At 35.4% G+C, this 20,701-nt stretch overlaps 1 protein-coding gene across 13 annotated transcripts in view; it reads left to right on the top strand.

The window, feature by feature from the left end:
- The window catches only part of LOC129733325 (tight junction protein ZO-1), a 78,537-nt gene that overhangs the window by 34,967 nt on the left and 22,869 nt on the right, over window positions 1-20,701 (top strand). For 11 of the 13 annotated variants that reach the window (XR_008729457.1, XM_055695112.1, XM_055695116.1 and 8 more), the window contains one exon: window positions 807-1,323. Coding sequence is in view for 12 of the 13 variants with exons in the window: in XM_055695112.1 (XP_055551087.1) it covers window positions 807-1,323 (517 nt within the window). In the remaining variant the exon portion in view is untranslated. Of the gene's footprint in view, window positions 1-806; window positions 1,324-6,902; window positions 8,134-11,472; window positions 12,755-20,701 lie in introns of those variants that run through there. The other 2 variants (XM_055695111.1, XM_055695118.1) reach the window with 2 other exon arrangements.

Below are 20,701 nucleotides of genomic sequence, written 5' to 3'. Positions count from 1 at the left end.
TACTCGACAAACATGACGGTGTTGCATAAAATCTGTTCTCATTTGTATTTTTGCGTTTTCAATCCTCTAGTGCTCAAATTTTAGATTCGGACTTGGACTCAAATTCTCTTTTCAGTTTTGTTTTAAACCAGTATGGATGGGGGTGATCCAGTAGCATGCAATTGGCCTCATGATCGAAAGTTATTCATGGTTACCACCAGAGAATTTCGACCAAAAGATCATTTTACTTCTAGTTCACTCCGTAGAACTGTTTCGAGAAAATCTGGAATCACTTTTGAAAACAGATTTTTTTTTTAATAGTTTCATATCTTCCGGAGGATTACCTGGTAGCCATCTGGCTCATGTCTCGAACAAAAGATCGTTTTGCTTTTAATAAAGCTCTAGGATAATTCGATAATGAAACATTCAACGTTGAATATTTCAGAAACATTTACCATTTTTGTCCTCGAAGTTTTATAATTGTGTCTCCTGAAAACTGCTAAATAAATAAACTTGTACTTGTCTTGTAGTGCAACTTAGATCCGACTCTCTCGTTTGCATTTGAACTAATTGAAGCTTCAGATGAAGAAGTTCAGGGAATTGAAGGACACCGGAATTCAACATCTTTTTGTTATAGTTTATTTAAATAAGTAAACAAGAAAGAAAACGAGCAGAAATTCAATGTGGTCTGTTTCGGAAATTTCTCGTTGCTCAGGAGTAATTTAATTCGAAGAAAAAAAGAAACACATTTGTGTTGTAAACTTTTGAAAGAATGTGAAGCATAAATAAATATAAATATTTCAATTTTGTTTCGTTTTCATTTACAGAGAGGCTGATTCCATCCGATCGCGAAGATCCACCAGTTATTGTGGTTCAGTAACACCAACTCCAGTTCAGAATAGTTCCTCCCGGCGTTCGTCACTTGCTTGTACAACACCGTCCATGCCCAGTTCAGACCCGCCACCAATTCCAAAATTACCAACCAAACCAAACATCAAAGCCAACAGTGACTATGTTAGTGGTAAAAACAACTACGACCAGTACGTAGACGCCAAATACAATGTTTCCAACGGCAGTAAGGGTGATCAACAAAATTTGGATAACTCCAGCGGGTTGGTTCCAAATGACGGACGATTGGATCAACCATCACCATATGATTATCTGCAGCCGAAGCGGTTTAGTTCCCCACCGTTTAGTGATTTTTTCTATGAAAAAGGAGTTAATATTAAAAATCGAACCTCCAATCTAATTCGAAGTAAATCTAAAAAGGAGCAACGTAACTATCATTCGATGAATGAAGCTATCGAAGTACTGGCAGATCAGGTGGTGGAGGACGAACGAATCGTAAGTGCTCATTGTTTTAAATTAATGCATGGTTACACCTAGCTTTAAACTGTGTATCTTCCAGTACGCGTCGATGATCCTAAGGCAACATCCATATATTACATAACGAAAAATCTAATTTTTGAACCCCCACCCATACATATGTAACAAAACGTAACGCCAATTTTTACCCCCCATGAAAACTACGTAACGCTGTAGAAGAATTTGTTTATTGAAAATGCTCGTTTTTGGAGAGTCCCCAGAGATTTTTGGTTACGTAACGCTGATCTTACCTCCCACCCCTCTCCTATGTAACAAATCGTAACGCTCAAGGATACCCCCCGCTCTCCGCTATGAGCGTTACTTAGTTTATGGATGCCGCCTAAGTATTTTTACGGCTGGGTATCTGAACAGGCGCCACATGAACATCTTCTACTATATAATAACCAGTGCTGAGAATATTCACTATCATAATATTCAAGAGCAGCGATTTTCAGCCGTCTTTATATTGATAATCATATTACCCATGCGACCGTTGATATTCATGATACCAAACAACCGATGAACACCGACAAGATAAACTTTAACACTCGTGTTGATATTTTGATCGTCAAGAATAAAAATCTTATCAAAATAGTGAAAATCAAAATTAACCTCATTCGACCATTTATACTGTACTGGACAGTGTACAGCGTCTGAACAGATTTGCACTACTTGGATTGATAATCACCGAAGCTTCTTTGAATATCATTACGAGGCCTTTGATCTTCATTCCACTGTTCTGTCATTGAATATGAGACGATATTCATGCATCGTCGCAATGAACATAGGTTCCTGAGTTGCATCAGAGAATAAATGTGCTGACACTGAGATTAATTCAATTCATCTACTCATGAATAAACATTGATATTCTAAGGCACTGATAATAACTATATAAAAATGGAATTCCGTAACGCTTGATCTTCTTGATATTATTCCCTCCGTCTCTGAGGTGTACAGTAATCATCATCATTTTGAATCGTTATTAATCAAAAAAGTAAGTGGTGACATGTAGGTTTTTTTTACATGAAAATGTTCGTTGATGTTTAGGAAAGATATTTGAAAAAAAAACAATAAGTATCTACCAAAAATTGAGATATTAATCACAAAACTACGTAAACATGCAAAATTATGATCTTTTAAGCTGAATTTACCTCTATATCCAATTTTGAGACATTTGAGGGAAAATAATAAGTATCGGATAAAAACTAAAATCTGAGATACCCTGGGCTTGGTGGTTGAGCTCCTATCTCGGGTTCTTATAGCTTTACAGAATCCTAAGATGGAGCCACAAAACTATTGTATGAGAGTTTTGACAGCCCAAGGGCGCTCCCGGGCAGCGGATGGGAGCTAAGGGAGATGATGAGAGTCAGATACCTATGTTGTAGTATTTCCTACTCTGATCTCGGCAATCTCCTATGTGAGAAAGTTTCTTAACAATATCAATTAACACTAAAGAATTTTTCTCACACGTGGACCAGACCACTTAATGCAAGCTCTTTTCTTGTCTATATCCATGATTGCATTATAGTCCCACTTGTTTTTTTTTAATTTGCAACGTTTTAGCCTCAATTGGCATCTACCATCACAGAGCCGTGTATCATGTTACAAATGTAAAATTATAGTTATTAAAATATGCAATTACGAAATATTATAATCGCAAACAAAAACTCAACCTAAGCATTTCATAATTTTATTTTTGTTCTTCTGAGAAATCTGTGAAATATCTTCATGGCTTCGACATCTTTAAGTCCCAGTAAATCGCGGATAGGCATTTTACTTCTGCTTTTGCTCTCAAGAGAGGTCATGAGTTCAGCTCGGTACTCTGCGTACAATTCACAATCCCAAGTCAAGTAGTCGATGTCCTCGTAGCCTTTGCCGCAAGGACACATGTTGCTTTCCGTGAGTTTTACAGTTCCACATGATACTTCCTTAGTTATTAGATTAAAAAAAAAAATAATGCTTTTGCATTCATGGATGGACTGTTGTTAAACGTGAAATTAAATTCTTCTAAAATTTCATTGATTAGCATATATGTTACATATATGTTATTAGCATGATTGTTATATGTTCTGTTTTTATTTTTATTATTGTTATTATTATAATTGTTACGATTATTATTGTTACTATCATTATTTTTATTATAATCATTATTATTTTTTAGCATAGTAAACTCAACAAAAAACAGATGCACATACATTTACACACACACGCACTCACACTTACACTCACTTATTAACCTTCAGAGATCCTTGCCTTTCCTTATACTTCGGCAGTTAATTGACTAGTTATAACTCAGGGGTCTTGCCAAGATGCTACCCTAACGAGACAGTATTTTTGCAACTTGCCCAGGGTTATTTCAGTTAATTACACAAAATTTAATTGACCAGCTGGTTACTGAGGCTGTGATGCCAATCTTCTTATCACTGGTATAGCATGAATGGTGCCTCATAACACCAGTGACCCGGCCCATGGCCCCCTTCTATACCTCACAAATACAAAAATACAAAAAAGATAAAAACTAAAACTTGAGATATTATTCACAAAACTACGTAAAACATGCAAGATTATGACTTTTTATGCTGAATCCGTCTCCAAATCATGATATGATTTTTTCATGCTGAATTTGCCTCTAAATCATAATTCAAAGCTATGATCTGTGAGTTTTTTATAATGAAAAGTTCGTTAATGTTAAGGAAAGTTGTTTGAGAAAAAATTATAGGTATATGATTATTTAAAATTTCAATAATTTTGTCGAAACCACGTGAAAAATGCAAAACCATGATTTTTAAGGCTTAATTTGTCTCTAAATCAGAATTCAAAGCGACGACAAATGATTTTTTTGTCAAATAAAATGTTCGTTGTTCCTTCAACATCTGCAAATATTTTCTTGCAAAAAACCCATGTTTTGATTCAGCGCAAGTCGAGCATAAAAAGTTTACATTTCTGACGTTTTCGTAGTTTTGTGGATAGTAACACATTACGGGGTTCGACTTACGTTTTTTACTTTTTTTAACTTTTACTCTAACTACATCTTGGGAGATTTTGCTGGAGGAAAGACCACGTTTCATTGGTTTGAACATCGATTAAAAGGCGAGTTCAGCATAAAAAGTCATGCTTTTTATAATTTCTACGTAGTTTTGTGAAATAATACACAATTGTTAGTTATCAGAAAACCTTCACTTCTTCTCAGACGTGCTCCTTAGACACCAACAAACATTTTCGTTCTAAAAGATGCTCAATTCTTCTTACGTTAATTTCTGACTTTCAAAAGTTATATAAAAAGAGGTTTTACTGTAAACGATTGTCGAATGGCTCGAATATCTCCCAATATAGGTATATTCGGGACTGGGATGACTCCACACATTTTACAAAATGGCGACTTCCGGTCTGAGGAAAACAGCCTAAAGTGGTTTTTGGCCAACAATTTCAATACATCCGAAAGTGGAACTCCATACGTTATTTTGAAATCCAAAATGACGACTACCAGTTTCTGTGGAACAGCCAAAATCACAACGTACAATCCAATATGGGTATTTACGTTCTGTGCGTTCTTAGAATATTGATGTATGCTATGTGCAATTTTTTGAAGTGAGTTGTGCTAATGCATCAATGAAATATTAAAAAAAGTTTCTTGATTTTGAAACCTTTGATCCCGAGCATCGCCGGGAACGTTCAACTAGTCTCTGATATTTTCTATTGCAAATCGACTAGACTGATCTTTAAACCGTAAGGATCCCTAATTCCGTGCGGCTCCTTATCCCGTACACTTCGTTTCGAAATGTGAGAAAATATATGTAAATTTGGAGGTGATTTTCTGCATACAGAAAATCCCCTTCAATCATACTTTTTGAAACATTTTACATTAAATTTTTTTTCACATTTTGATACGAAGTGCACGGAATAGGGAGCCTCACGAAATTTAAGTGTCTCTCGGTACACGGGGGGTCGTCAATTTTGTCAACAATTAGTTTTTACTCCAAAAACATACATTATTTATTATAAAATACAAATATAGTTTACACAAGTTGTATTTTGAATAAAAGATTCAAGCAAATAAGAGCTGGGTTAAACAATCCTTGATATATATTTTTAGTTTTGATTTATTGATTTCGTCAATCAGGAGTAGACAATATACAATGTTCTAATACAATGTCTACTTGCAAACTATTTTTCATTCAATAAGCTTTGCGATTGCGTATTGAGCTAAAAAAGTGTTTGAGTTCTTGTCGAGACATTGTAAAGTCAATGGTTTCGTAGTATTGATTTTAAGTGGCCATCATACGATTCAAAGGTCCGAGTTTTGCATAATTTGTGCGGTAATGATTAATGGCAAACGTGTTTCGATTTCGAAGGTGCGTAGGTGCGTAAAAATTTAGCTTAAAGTGTTATTATTATAGCATAACAGTCAATGTTTATATTCCTTCTTACATGTTGCATATTCAGATTATCTTGAACAATTCTATTTGTATTTTCTATATAAAATCATATACCAAACCTTCCAAGTGCTTCCTTATTTTTTTTTACTTTTTTTTCGATGTTTTACGTATTTTATTGGTATTCAGACAGTAGAGTCGACCGAAAAAAGTCTTTCCGTCATGATTAATTTAAGGTAACTTTACCGATCTCTCTATTTCTTTAGTATGGCAGAGTAGTTCTTACCATGGGTGGAGAGGTGAACCTCTGGCGACAGATAACTTTTCTTTCTAAGTGCAATAAGACCACTACACAGGCACCTACTCGTTTTGTATAAAGCATAAGGAAAACATTGGAATAGCGCATGTCACATGAAGAAGCAACCGATAATTTGATTTTACGCTGGTGATTTATCATTGTGAGCAAAGTTCGGTACAGGCGTTTGAAACTGTGTAACATAGTCGCATGTGAGGTTGATTCTCGTATCACGCTAACAACAAATAGTACGTAACAGACAAACCCACCCTTTAATATGTAAAAAAACACCCTTTAGGCTGCCATCTATTTGTTAATTGTTTAAACCAATGAACTGATTGGTGGAAAGTATTCATGGAATTTAACTGAAAGTGGTATCTTAAATGTACAGCACAATTTTTAATTGAAAGTCATATTCGAACCACATTATTACCTCTAAAGATACCCAACAGCTTGTTAACTGTTTGATCATTCACAACGGCCATATGAACATTTTATACCAACACACTTTGAAAAAATTACGAAAGAATAGATTATTGTACACCACAAATATGGATAAAAGTTCTGGCGGTTGATGTCGAGTTAGGCGCAATCGCTGAATGCAAGATGTGCAAATGCTGCCTGAAATCGTAACTGTTTTCAGAATTTAAAAAATAAAATGTTTTTCAAACTACTTTGTAGTTGAGTTATAGAGAATAATATATTTTGCTGGGTCATGTAATACTTTTCATTTGTGTACGTAGTATTTTTTTGTCGGATACTTCCCTTTTTATCTAATGTCCAATGGGCGGCATATGCATCCCGGCGCCTGGCAGTTTTGTCATATCACCACTCCAAGCTTCCTATTCCTGTGTCTAGTACTCATTTTCCACCTTTGGTATGACCATCGTCCCTCATACTTGGCAGTCGTGTGCCGGGCGTGAAAGAACGTAGACTGTATCATTGCATTTGTGCTTATATTTCTTCCAAGGAGGGTGGATTTTTATCAGTCAACGGTGTTTGCTTTGAAAACGCTATTCAATGAAGGGGCGGATTTTATTCCATTCTTTCATCATTATTGGTTGTTCGCGGAGTATAATACGTGAAGGTACGCGGTACGCGCAGTAATGCCAAAATTAGGTCTAGTGAAAAGGTCAACGAAAAAATCAATTAATCAGTCAAGTTTAAACAGCGCTATTTAGTGGCAAACGTTTGATTTATTGTAATTTAATTAGTAATGCGTTAGACATTGAGTAAGTGTTAGGAAGAAAAGAAACCGCAATGAAGTTACCTGACTGGATGAAGCGCAGCCCAAAATCAAATGTGGGTGTAACAAGTATTAAAAAATCTAATAGTGTTGGCAGTTATCGTAGTTCGCATCGCCATAAAAGAAAATCAAGTACGTCGTCGAGTAAAGGAAAACGTAAGCGTAATTCATATGTTTCGTCTGCTATAACAACAAAAAATTTTTATCCGGCCGAAGAATTTTTTAAATCGAGTCCTCAATTCAACGGTAATCGTGCCAGCACGCTTCCACCAGATTTCAGTGGGTACAAGTATCAGCAACAGTTTTACTTACCAAAAGCGCCTGAAAGGCGTCTCTACGATAACATGTTCATCGCAGCCACTTATGAAAACATGAAGAAAACAAATCCAATAGTGTATGAAGCATACCAGCCACAACTGCGTCGCGATCTTTTGAACAGCGAACAAAGAAAATATAACAATTATCATCTTACAAGAATGGGAGTAAATCCTATATCGACAATGACAATAGATCGAAAATTGACACCCACCTATAAAGCATTCAACGATCACTACCTGACAACGCTACCGCGAACAAATCAAGTTTCCATGTTTTTGGAAAACCCTGCAGAATCATGGAAATATACCGATCAGCGGAAATGGTCTCAGCCTGATAACCTTCCTGTTGTGGCTAATAGATCACAGAACAAACAGTTTGATCCAGCGAATATGGATCAATTCACTCAGGCGACTCATAAACAAAGACAAATGATCCCAACTGCTTCCACTGGAATCTGTGTTGGGCGAAATGACAGCATTAGGCGATATAAAATACCTTCGCCAGCGGCTATCTTAGATATAATAAATGATAAATATATAAGCCGAAGAAAATCGAAGGTAGGTATATAAAACGCGATAGTTTTTAATGAATACCAACCACGTTGCATTACTGGCACTTTATGTATTGCTGCTGTTATGTTTTAACATAACTGTGTTGCTGTTCATTATCTCTTTTATGAGCTCTAGCATTTTGTTACACATACATAATTTGTATGAGACTCAAGACACAGTCAGTATTAGTTTTATGCAATTGAAAAAGCATTCCTCCAAGTTTCCACTTTGGAACTCGTAGCGAAATCTTCAGCTTGTAGACAAGTTATAATACCTTGATCAGTTAAAAATAATATATTTTTTAATGTTTCTTCGAATAAATCTTTTGATTTTTTTGACATTTGTATTTTTTTTTTGTATGAACCCCACTGCATCCAGTAGTTTTTTAATCTTTTGTGGCATTGCCCGGACGTTTTTTGCAGTGCAAGCTATCACTCTAACAGCGTAAAACGTGCTATAGTCTATGATATTAATAAGATTATAGGTTTTGGTACTGAAGAATTGTTGTGATAATCGATTTCAACGGTAACGATTTTTTCTCGCAAACAGCTTTCAATAGAGCTGAAGCTTTCGAAAAAGGGTTCCGAGGACATTTTTAGGGTTACGAATTATTACTCGCTACCATACCGAATGACATTTTTCATGAATCACGATTTTTCATTTAACAGAAACTGGTATTTATATAATCTTTTGCAATATAATGAGAAATCGATTTTCACGTCAGTTCAAGGCTGGTTTCTATGTCAGTGTGCGTAAGAAAAAAAAAACACGATAAATCATTACAAACAGATAAACGTTAGACTGAACCTACTTTCCCTGCTTTTTTAATGGAACTATAGAAACTCATAATTTCCAGAGTCTAAACTGTTTGTAAATGTTTCTATTTTTGATAGAGCCTTTCTGTCCTTTTGTTTACTGTTTGTATCACCTGAGAGCTACATAATGATTCATCAACAAACGAAAGAGCCACAAAACAAAAAGTGCAAAATGAGAAATATGTGAGCATTTCCGTTTTTTTTCTTCCTTTGGAGAATGCATTCTTGTGCATTTAATTGTAGTGTTTTCAAACACATGCAAGTAGCCTTCCAGACAAAAAAAAACTGTTTGAGCTTAAGAAGCATTACAACGCACAGTTTAATCAAATTATCAAATCACACATAGTTTATTCAAATCAAATTACTAAGTATACTTGAGAATTCTATTTCAAATAAAAACTGATACATGATAAGCCATCTAACACATTCACATACGTTACGTCTGACTGAATCTTTGCTTTCCAATCAAACTATCACATGCTTTTGTAACTTTACCATTATGACGTTTTTAAAAGGTTGCATAAATACCACTAAGTTTATTCTGTACTGGTTTACTTGGTTTAAAATCGTGGAGGCCAGGTTTTGTTCTTTGAAACTTTTTACAGTAACTGATCCTAACAATACATTTAGAAGTTATTAATTAAGCTATTTTCTTAAGCTCTGTTACGAAAACAGCTTCTGAGTGCTTGTTGCCTTGCAACACAAAGACGCGCGACAATATCTGGATTGGTCGGAATATGACAACCTGACTGCAAAACCAAATGTATCTGATTATGTGTGTTGTGTATGACTCGACTGTGATATAGAAGCGTCAAGGTACATATATACTGAAACTGAACAGTTGTGCTAACAAGAAATCCATTGCCAACACTATTCTGCCTGAAGTGTCGAAATCTACAAGCCTGAGTCAATAATTTTACTACATCGCAGCAAATTGCAACGAGCACTATTCAGAATTGATATGTTATTTCAATAAAATTAGATCTGTTTTCATTTATTTTTTGTATTAAATAGTCATATTATAGCAATAGTCGGAGTTTATTGCATTTTTTTTTTCTTATTTCAAACTAGAGCCTTTTTTGTGTGGAGATATTGTAAACGGTACGTCAAAAAGCGTGATAATTATAATATGCTTTCAAATTGTAATTTCGACAATACTACATATCTTGCTTCAAATATTCATGCATCTAAAATACTCCAAAATTTGAAATTGCAGCGTTTGAACTGTTTTTGGAGTGTTGGGCATTCATTTTTCTAGTAAAAAGAGATACGTACTTTTTGATGAAACCGGTTTTCTTCACACATCTATGCTTGGATCACTTTTAGTTAGGATTCTTTAGTATAAATTCAGAGTTTAGTTTAGTTCATAGTATAAGAGAAACCAAGTCATGCAAATGAACAAATGTGCAAAAAACGGATTTCGAGCCAACTCGACTGAGGGGTTGATAGCACCCTCTCAGAATTTGTTGAAACTTTGTGGGTGTGCAAAGCTTACTAAGGAAGATTAATCTATACTAACTTATGAAAAGACCTGAAGTATTTAGATAGTTTATTTTAAATTGAGTTGAAATGATAAAAGTTAAAAAAAAGTTTTCAATCGATGGGAAATGTCTGAATTTTCATTTAAAAATGTTGAAAAAATTGATAAACTGACAAAGAAATTATAACAGTTGTCCATGAAATCTGTATGGTGTCGGAACTTAGCACCAAAGCTTTGCTTTTTTATGTTTTCAAAATAATGTGTTTTTCATTGTAGGGGATCTCCAATTCAATAAAAAAAAATTCAAATGAAAATTTATCCATTTCTAAAACTTTTTTCTGACGTTTGTAATTATTTAAATACATATATCGTTTTAAGAAAATACTTCGGATCTCTCCAAATGTTAGTCTACATACATTGTAAAAAAGTATGAAAAGTACCATAGTTTGGTAAGCCTTACACACCCACAAAGTTTTATTTAATTCTGAGAGTGTGGCGCCAAAAGTATAAAAGTAGTACCGATCCATTGTAATTTGATATATGTTCATTATTTCAATATAGGTATTGTTTTTTTTTATTAAATTACCAAACAGATTTCTTCTATTAAAAATATTTTCGGTTAGTTGAGCATTTGCTTATTGTGTTATGTATGATTACTTCTCGTCTATTTAAAAAGGGTCTTATCAAGTACATGGAATAAATGCCAAAATTGATTGAACAATACTTTTCTAAATTTGCCTCGTTATATAAGTGAGTAACACCTGAGTATTTGGTTACCTGTCTGAAAATCTCGATGTATGCTTCGTATTCGATTCGTCATCGTCGTCACCTTCGTCGCAAAGAGCAAAGCAAGAATCATAGCTGGCAAAGAGTAAAAGGCGCAGTTGAGGCAAATAAGAAATGATTTTTGAATTTCTGTCTTTCTCGTTCCTTCCTGCGTGGCTGGATTTTTGCTGGCTGGGCTCTCTCAATAGCCTGTTGCTACCAGGTCTCTGCACTGTGTCCCGAGGTTCCTCGTCACATTGCCGCAGCAACCGCCACCGTCATCATCATCATCGTCGTAGTCGCTTGGCTTAACTTTCATTTGCTTTCTGAGCTTTTCGAGGCATAACTTGTTTCTGAGCGTCCATTTTATTTCGAACTGTTGAGCCGAGCGCGTTTGAAGTTGCTACTGCGGCTGTGAATCTGTTCATTTACTGAAATGATCCTTTTGGGCAAATCAAAAATTATTTGGAAAGTAGTAACTAAATGATCCCAATTGTGTTGTGAGTGTTATCAAAAGCATTTCATAATATGTGCATGGGTTACTCGAGCAAACATAGATGTATTTTTTGTTGAAAGTGTCACTCAAGTGGATATTCGCGCAGTTCAGTGCTTCAGCGTGAGTCGTAGGTGTGGAATTTTGCCTTTATGCACAGCGGTCCAGAACCAGTTTACCGCTGAACATTTGTGCTGCGACATTCCAACGATTACGTTCGCTTATTTGGCCAAACCTCTTTATTTGAGGGATGTGTTTGTTTGGAAGTGAAGTTTTATGCACCAGACAGTACTGAGTTTGGAGCATGTAGTTGAAGTGTAATTAGAAATCCCATGTTCCATATCGCGAAAGTGTACGCGAAGGTATTTTATCGCTTATTACCTTTTCGCACAGGTACAACAGGCAGCATCGTTTCGCCTTATAAGTGTATAAGTGAATGTATAATCACTTTTATGTGTAGAAGAAAGAAGAGAGAGGAATAATGTTGCGCTAGAGAATAAATTACCAATTCAAGGTTTTGGAAACGCTTTTGCCGTGGTCATCGTTCTGTCGAAGAAAAGTATGTTGGAATTTAAATCCGTCTCCGTATAGTGCTATAAGTGGTGCATGTGTGAGAGAAAGAGCTGGTTTGGTTCACAAATACAAGGGAAATCCGACACCAGCATAACATCAGCAATTTATCGTGTGCCACAGTCCATATCATTTCCTTGCATCAGGCAACAGTTCGTGAAACCCGACCAGCATTGATCAGGAACGAGAAAAGTGCATGTTTCAGCGTTGAGCCAGAGTCGGAAATCAAAAAATCAAGATAACACAGCTGCTGTGGTTGTGCGGTGTTTCTCCAGTCCAGACTGGAATCTCGTGATTTCAACGCGCGTATAAATGTAGTGTTTCGAACCCCACCCTTGCGTACATCAAAGGCACACACCTACTAGCCACTGAATCTGCAAAAATCCGTGCATCGTTAAATGGATTTCCAAAGCAGACAACACATGTAACACAATTAAAATGGAGCTTATTGGAGCCACCAATGTAACTCAGTTGCCAAATAACCACTTTCACAACGACCCTCAGGTAGCGTGATTCAGCTAGTTCATGTTTAAAATTATGTTTATTTCAAAACCTCGTCATCGAATTTCATTCGTTCAGTTTAAAAACCAGTTTGTCAATCTGCAAGTTTTCTATGTCTACCATTCACATTGGAAACGTATGCATGAAAACGAAAGAATATATACATACATGTACGACACTAGCTGGTTTTGGGTACTGCACCTAGCTTCCTCAGAAAGATAATTGTTCGTACGAATATCAACGGATATCGTGCTGCATGCCTTCAAATGCAGTGTCCAAATGAAAATGAATGTACATATATATTAACCTACCACAACCAATCTGCGCAAACTATGTTACTTACATATGATCGAAGAGAATGTGACCTTTAGGTGGTAAACGAACAGAACCAGTTTGATTCAACAAGCATAGAGGAACGGTATTTGTGTTTATTTACGACTTCAGATACGCGTATGGAGGTTGCGTAACGAAATGGACAACTTCAGCAGTATTGTTATTTGGTTTTGTTCGAATACCTATCCTTTGCAAACAAATAAAAATAAAACACATGGAGATAAGGGATAAAACACACTCTAATATAATTCAATCGAGTAATTCAATCACGCAAATGTTTGCTTTCTGTTTATGCACGAAGCATTTGGTAGCCGTTGTTTGAAACAATTTCATCAACCATTCCCAAACTGAAAATACTTTTCGCGTAAATTCAACAAACCTCCCAAACACTTCCCCCGAACTCTATCACAAAAACATAAGCATACAGTAAGGATCTACACAAATTAAAATATATTCATTTTGAAAAAAAAAAAACACTAATTTTATTAGTGCAGGTTTTTTTCTTTACAAAAATTCATTAAATTTTTTTAAGCTGGTGAGTAATTTGAAAATAAATGTCATTTTTGATTTGGCTGAAACTTTGCACAGATATGGGCATATTGTGCTATTAGTATTTTTTTTTTTGAATCACGACTTATTTTTGAAACAGGTTTATGTAAAAGTGGAATTGAAGATTGCAAACATTTCTAGTAAAGTTGCAGATAATAATTTTGTCTTTCCGAAAAAATAAATATGCCGTAAAAAACCACTGCTGGAGTCGTACGATATCCTATCTAAAAAGCTCTTTCTCAAATCGAATTTTTCAACGAAAGCTGCAAACGGTTAGTTAAACATTGATGGTTGTCCGTTCATGGAAAAATGTTAAACTAAAAAGTTAAAATTTTCAATAAAACTTTTTTTTTTATCTGATCCAAAATGGGTTGTTGAATTTATGTATGTGATGTCTTCAGCAAAGTCGTTTCGGAAAAAACATCTGGCAGAGATCTTAGTTAGCTAAAACATTGATGCTTATTCGGAAAAATAAAACCCAAAACACTTATAATTTCCAAAAAAGTACATTTTTTTAGATTTTTTTTATTATCAGGAAGAAATTTTTCAATGACGGAAACGTTTTCTATAGTGTAGTAATGAAATTAAAGTTTAATATATTTTTGTCATTATGAAAATATTACTAAACAAATATGCAAATACTAGCAAATGACAACTATGTCTTCCATTACCCCGGTAATCGGTAATTGGGTTGATGAAGCTCATTCGTTTTTCTGTTTAACGATTTGAGAATGAAAAATCATTATAAACATACCGCGTGAAAGACGACTTTTCTGGTAAATTCGTGTAAAAAACCGCGTAAATTCCGAAACCTCATACAATCAAACAACGTAAAAAGTGAATTTAATGTATATTTCTGTATGTTAAAATATTTTCGATTCTTTGTGCTTCCATATAAGGCAGAAAAAAAATAAAACGGATGCCGTAATAACCCGTAATGTACATAATGTCTTTAATTGTGATATCAGTATCAAGTATGATTTTTTTATATTATTCAGGAAAGACAACATATGACTGATATAATCAAATTGTCATTTACCTTAGTTGATACACAAAAAAATTATGTCAAACGATATTATCGTTTATTCCATAATCAAATCCATTGCTCTGGGATAATCACCTGACAACTTTACTTTTGCTGCAATGGATGTTGTCTCTTTTAGTTATTATTTTTCATTAGTTTCGTCTTATTTTGGTTTGAAATAAACCAAATGGGAAAGAGAGAAATCCAAATTGGTTTTTTTACTATGTTTGGTGGATCCCTCAACTGTCGCTCTTCAACTCCCACTCACTTCTGCCAATTGGAAATACGCGCAGTAAACTTGTCCTCAAACTAAGGGGAGCTGTGCACGGATTCGACATAGTTCAGAAAAACTGGGCCTTGAATATTGACGGATACTGAATAGTTAAGGCTCAAACACAATGGATACGTTTGCGTCGCGTTGACGTTAATTTGACAGAAAATGTATGGACTAACTGTCAAGTTACTGCAAACGCAGCCGCAACGTATCCATTGTGTTTAGGCCTTTAGATAATTCTCGAAACGTACAATTGTTGATACAGTACCACTGGTCATCACAATGCTACTCGGCGAAGCGTGTATTACTCGAGACATTATTGTTTGGCTCATACCTATCTAAACTGGAGCTCTACCTCAAAACAACTTGAGAGAATTTGCTTCGTAAATTTCGAAATAACATAAACAAACTTATTTCCATGTCTAATGGTAACTCTCTATTGCCTTTGAATGGGTAAGCCTAAGGTGATCATGGAACACTTACAACTACATTTCATTGACCCGATCGATACATGTGTAGAATTTCATAACCTATAATAATAATGATCATGTCATTATGTACTGCGAGAAAATCAGATACAACCAACATTATTAGTCGCCAGGATACATAAGACGAAGCGATTGAAGTGAACTTTCCATTCCAAACCAATTAGGCTCTTTATGATGGAATTACCTAGTGGTTCATGTATCAGTTTACGAAAATGATCAGTTTCAGTACATAGAATAGTATGAAAATGAGAATGTAACAAAAGAAATACTTTCACAGATATATACAATTAAAAAAGTTTTATTCATTGTTTAATTTTTTATGCATTTAAATTGAATAAACCATGCTTGTATTACATTAAAACAAGCACGAAATTTAGATAATGAACTTGCATGTTTCAACCAGACTTAAGATTAAATTTAATGTAGTTGTTTTCAAATGCACGTGTGCGATGAATATCTTTGTTCGTTGAAATAACATTATGAATGGTTAGTCTTTTAATCATGCTGCCGCAGCACTCTGTCACTACCGAAGCAGAATCAGCCGATAGTCCACTTCAATCTTGATCAACGTCAGTACAATGTGTTGGTTGTTTGCTTTTGATATAATATATATGCTTCATGTTTATGTTGTTGATGAGTATTTCCGGTGGTTCGGGCGTGCTTCTGCCCATCTAAAGTCAAACTGATGTTTATATACTTGTGATATGCAACTAATTGATTTGGATATTTCTAAACTGAAAATATTTGAGAAATTTTTTGAGACACCTAATTTTTGATCGAGGATCGAAACACTTGAATTAGGGGCTGAAAACGTAAAAATCATTGCAATTGATAAAATAAGATATCATCATCGTTCAACCACGAACTAATAATTGTTGCTCCGAACAACAGTTTCAAATTATAAATTATTCAATGACATGTTGCTTGAATTATCATGTACAACGTTATAAACCACATTTTTTTTAATGTTCGTTATTAAATTCCCCGGTCGTTGAATGATCGTTTTTTGATACACGAACTTTAAATTTGCCGAAAAAAAATATTTTAATGCAATTTTTTGCGCTCAAAACATGTTTTTGCCTTTCTCCTAGAAAGGTATAGCAATCACTGGAAAAACCAAAGGTATAAAAGTGGTCCCAATGGCCGAATGTCATATACCACTCGACTTCTTCCGACGAACTGAGCATTTTCTGTATGTATGTATGTATGTGTGTATGTGTGTGTGTGTGTGTGTGTGTGTGTGTGTGTGTGTATGTATGTGCAACTTTTTTTTCTCACTCACTTTTCTTAGAGATGGCTGGACCGATTTTCATAAAATTAATTGCAAATGAAAGGTCTAGTTGCGCCATAGGTTGCTATTGAATTTCATTGTAATCGGATTTTTAGTTAAGAGGTTATGTATCAAAATGTAAAAATCACGAAACATCAATATCTCAGAAACCACACAACCGATTTCAATAAAATTGGTTTCAAATGATCAGACTGTCTCCAGAACCCTTAACTTTTGAATTTCGTAATGATTGAACATATGGTTCAAAAGTTATGTAAAGAAAAGTTATCCTGAGGTTGTTTAAACTCACTCATTTTTCTCAGAGATGGCTGAACCGATTTTCACAAAATTAGTGTCAAATGAAAGGTCTAGTTGTCCCATAGGTTGCTATTGAATTTCATTGCAATCGGATTGTAACTTTGTCCGTTGTTCATGAAAATGTGAAATCACATAATGAAAGTTAACATATTGACTTCCTCCTAACGATCACTGGCTAATTAAAAGGTAGAAAAGTGATCCAAATGGCCGAATGTCATACACTACTCGACTTAGTTAGACGAATCGAGCATTTTCTGCATATAAGCATGTATAGGTGTATATGTTTGTGTGTGGGTGTGTACGTGTGTATGTGCACCTTTTTTCGCACTCACTAATCACAGAGATGGTCTGACCGAACAGATTTCAATGAAATTAATTGCAAATGAAAGGTCTAGTTGCCCTATAAGACCCTATTGAATTTTATTGTAATCTGATTTCTAGTTTAGAGGTTATGTATCAAAGTGTAAAAATCACGAAACATCAATATCTCAGAAACCACACATCTGATTTGATTAAAATTAGTTTCAAATGAACGCGCTACCATAAAAACCCTTAGTTTTGAATTTTATGAAGATTGAACATGTGGTTCAGGAGTTATGAAAAGAAACGTGTTCTGGAGACTATTTAATCTCACTCATGTTTCTCAGAGATGGCTGGCCCGATTTTTATAAAATTAGTGTCATATGAAAGGTCTTGCTGCCCCATAAGACCCTAATGATTTTTTTTCAAACGGATTATTACTTTGCCTGTTATGTTTAAAAATGTGAAATCCAGCTATGAAAAGAAACATATTCCAAGACAACTTACTTGGACTCACTCATATTTCTCAGAGATGGTTGACCCGATTTCCACAGAATTAGTATCAAATGAAAGGTCTACCTACCTCATAACTCCCTATTGAATTTTGCAGTTATCGGACTGTAACTTCGTCTGTAATGTATCGAAATGTGAAAATCACGAAACTTCATTATCTTAGAAACTACACAACCGATTTGAACAATATTGATATCAGATGATTAAGAGATTAAGGGTTAACTGATGAATTATGATTGAACACGTGGTTTCAAAGTTTGGCTGCCCCAAACGTTACCTTTTCATTTGATTGTAATCAAGCTTAAGCAAGCGTTATGTTTTAATTTGTAAAACAACGAAAGTCTATTATCTCAAGTACTACACGACTTATTTGAACATAACTAGTGTCATACAAATGAGTCATCTCTCAAACTTACAAATAACAAACTTCATAACAATTTGATATGCTGTTTAAAAGTTTTAGAAAGAACAGAAATTCAAAGACTATTCAACACTTTACCTGCTTCGATCAAAATATATGGCCTCAACATGATTTAAATGTGGTATCGTACTATCTGAACGTTCCCGGCATCGCTCGTGATTAAATTGTTCGAAATTAAGAGTCATTGCTTTTATTTCGCTATTTCTTAAGTACTAACATTACGTCAAATTTCATATTTTATACTTTAATTACAACATCAATATTTTAGAACCCAAAGAGTGGATAAACATTTATTGGATTTGAGCATTCATGTAAATCTATTTTTACAAATAATAAGTTTGAATGAGAAAGGCTGAGTCTGACCGCTAGGTGGATTAATTTAGGTTTTTTTGGGAAAAACGGTCCCGTTTGCATTGGAAACATAATGCTTGTGAAAATGATCGTTTAGATACTTTCTTGATTTCAGTTGATCTGCTAGGTTACTATCGTAAACACCGCAAACCTCTGCAAAAAAACATTTCGGGAAAACGGTCATTACTCCACAAATAATTGGTATTTCTTATGACCGAACGTGTTTTTTTTTGTTGATTAACAAAACTTTCAGAAAATTACTACTTTTATGCAATAAAAAAAATGCTACACGCCTAAAAAAAGTTCCAAACTTTGCTCTTTTTAATCGAGCAAAAAGGTATATAACCTCTTAAGCACATGAAAACTGATTCTTTTCAATGGGATGATATATGTCTGGATGAATTTATGATATACTGAATCAATTTTTCAAAACACTGCAATTTCAATCGACCATATGTGTAACATCTCTGAAGTCAAGGTTTCAAGCTTTCGGATAGTCACCGTGAAATATTGCATTTAATATAAATGTTTTAACTTTTCACAAAAGACATTCTGTTGAAGATGAAGGAGGACGGCTGAAAAACAATAAAGCTGCTGGAGTGGACCAACTTCTCAGCGAACTGTTGAAATACGATGGAGAAACACTGACTAAAGCCGTGTACTGAGTCATTGTGAAGATTTGGGAGGAAGAATAAGTACCAGAGGAGTGGTACTCTCCCAAATAATCTGCCATTCGTAGGCGAATTCCATGGGTGCCCGCGCCACCACGAATCAGATATTCGCGATTCGGCAGGTTATGCAGAAAAGCCGCGAATAAACCGTGCCCACACATCGTCTTTTCATCGATTTCAAATCGGTATACGGCACAATCGATCGAGACCAGCTATGGTAAATTATGCACGACTACGAATTCCCGGACAAACTAACGCTATTGGTCAAAGCGATGATAAATTGAGTGATGTGTGTGGTTCGAGAATCGGGAGAACTCTCGAGCCCCTTCGAAACTCGAAGAGGTTTAGGGTAAGGTGATGGTCTCTCATGCCTGTCGTTTAATACTGCCTTGCCCTGGAAGGTGTCATTAGAAGAGCGGGGATTAACACGAGTGGCACAATATTCCAAAAGTTGTTCGCCGACGATATCGACATTGTGAAGATGGCGGATACGTACATTGGACTAAAGGCCGGAACCCAACGGATTGGATTGGTCATCAATGCATCGAAGACGAAGTACTTGGAAGAAAGACAGTGCTAACCTCCCATCTCGAGTTCAAGCTGGTGGTGATGAGTTCATGTACCTGGACTCACTGGGACTGTCGACATCGATACCAGCAGAGCAGTTCCACAAGAATGTCCCAGTTTTAATATTTTTTTTGTCATTTTTTATTTGGCTGAGACTTTGCATAGATGTTTCTATAGGATAAAAATGCCATTTTGGGCTATTGATTTTTTGGAAAACGGCTTATTTTTTGAGAAGCTATTGAAAAATGATTTTTTGGAAAGGTATTGATGATTACCAATATTTTTAGGGCCAAAACGGTTTGTTTGATTGGTGTGACCTCTTCGACAAAGTTGTAGTTTTTTGTGGGATTGCTCAGCAGCGAAATTCATTGGCATTATGGCAGAAAATAGCGGCGTATACTTTGGTCTCGGGAGGACGCTCCGATCGAGTAAAATTCGCCGCCGCACCAAGTTGACACGGACTGCAGGAGCTGCTTGAAGAGCCATCTATCGTCCATATCGCTGAGACTGGCAGGTTGCGGTGGACTGGGCATATCGTAAGGATGTCGGACGACAGCCCGGTAAAGATGATTCTGTCAGGGACGAGACGGACAGATGCACAGTGGGAAGGGGAACTTCTGTACCGTACATCGTATAACAAAAGTTTGCTTTTTAATGTAATTTGAACATAAAGATGCGCGATCTGCTCTATGTTTCTAGTGTTACTTTTTTGCTGCTAATAATCTACAACAGCGGTTCTCAACCTGGGATACGCATACCCCTAGAGGTACGCAAAAGCCTTCAGGGGGTACGCGAAAGAAAAATCAGTAATGGCGGACAAAGTGATTTTTTACATTTCACTCGCAACATTTGCATTGCTTCGGGTGAATAA

The sequence above is a fragment of the Wyeomyia smithii genome, chromosome 3 (genome assembly GCF_029784165.1).
Source record: "Wyeomyia smithii strain HCP4-BCI-WySm-NY-G18 chromosome 3, ASM2978416v1, whole genome shotgun sequence".
Taxonomy (NCBI): Eukaryota; Metazoa; Arthropoda; class Insecta; order Diptera; family Culicidae; genus Wyeomyia; species Wyeomyia smithii.
The sequence above is the reverse complement of the archived record's forward strand: the minus strand, read 5'-3'. Positions and strand labels throughout refer to the sequence as shown.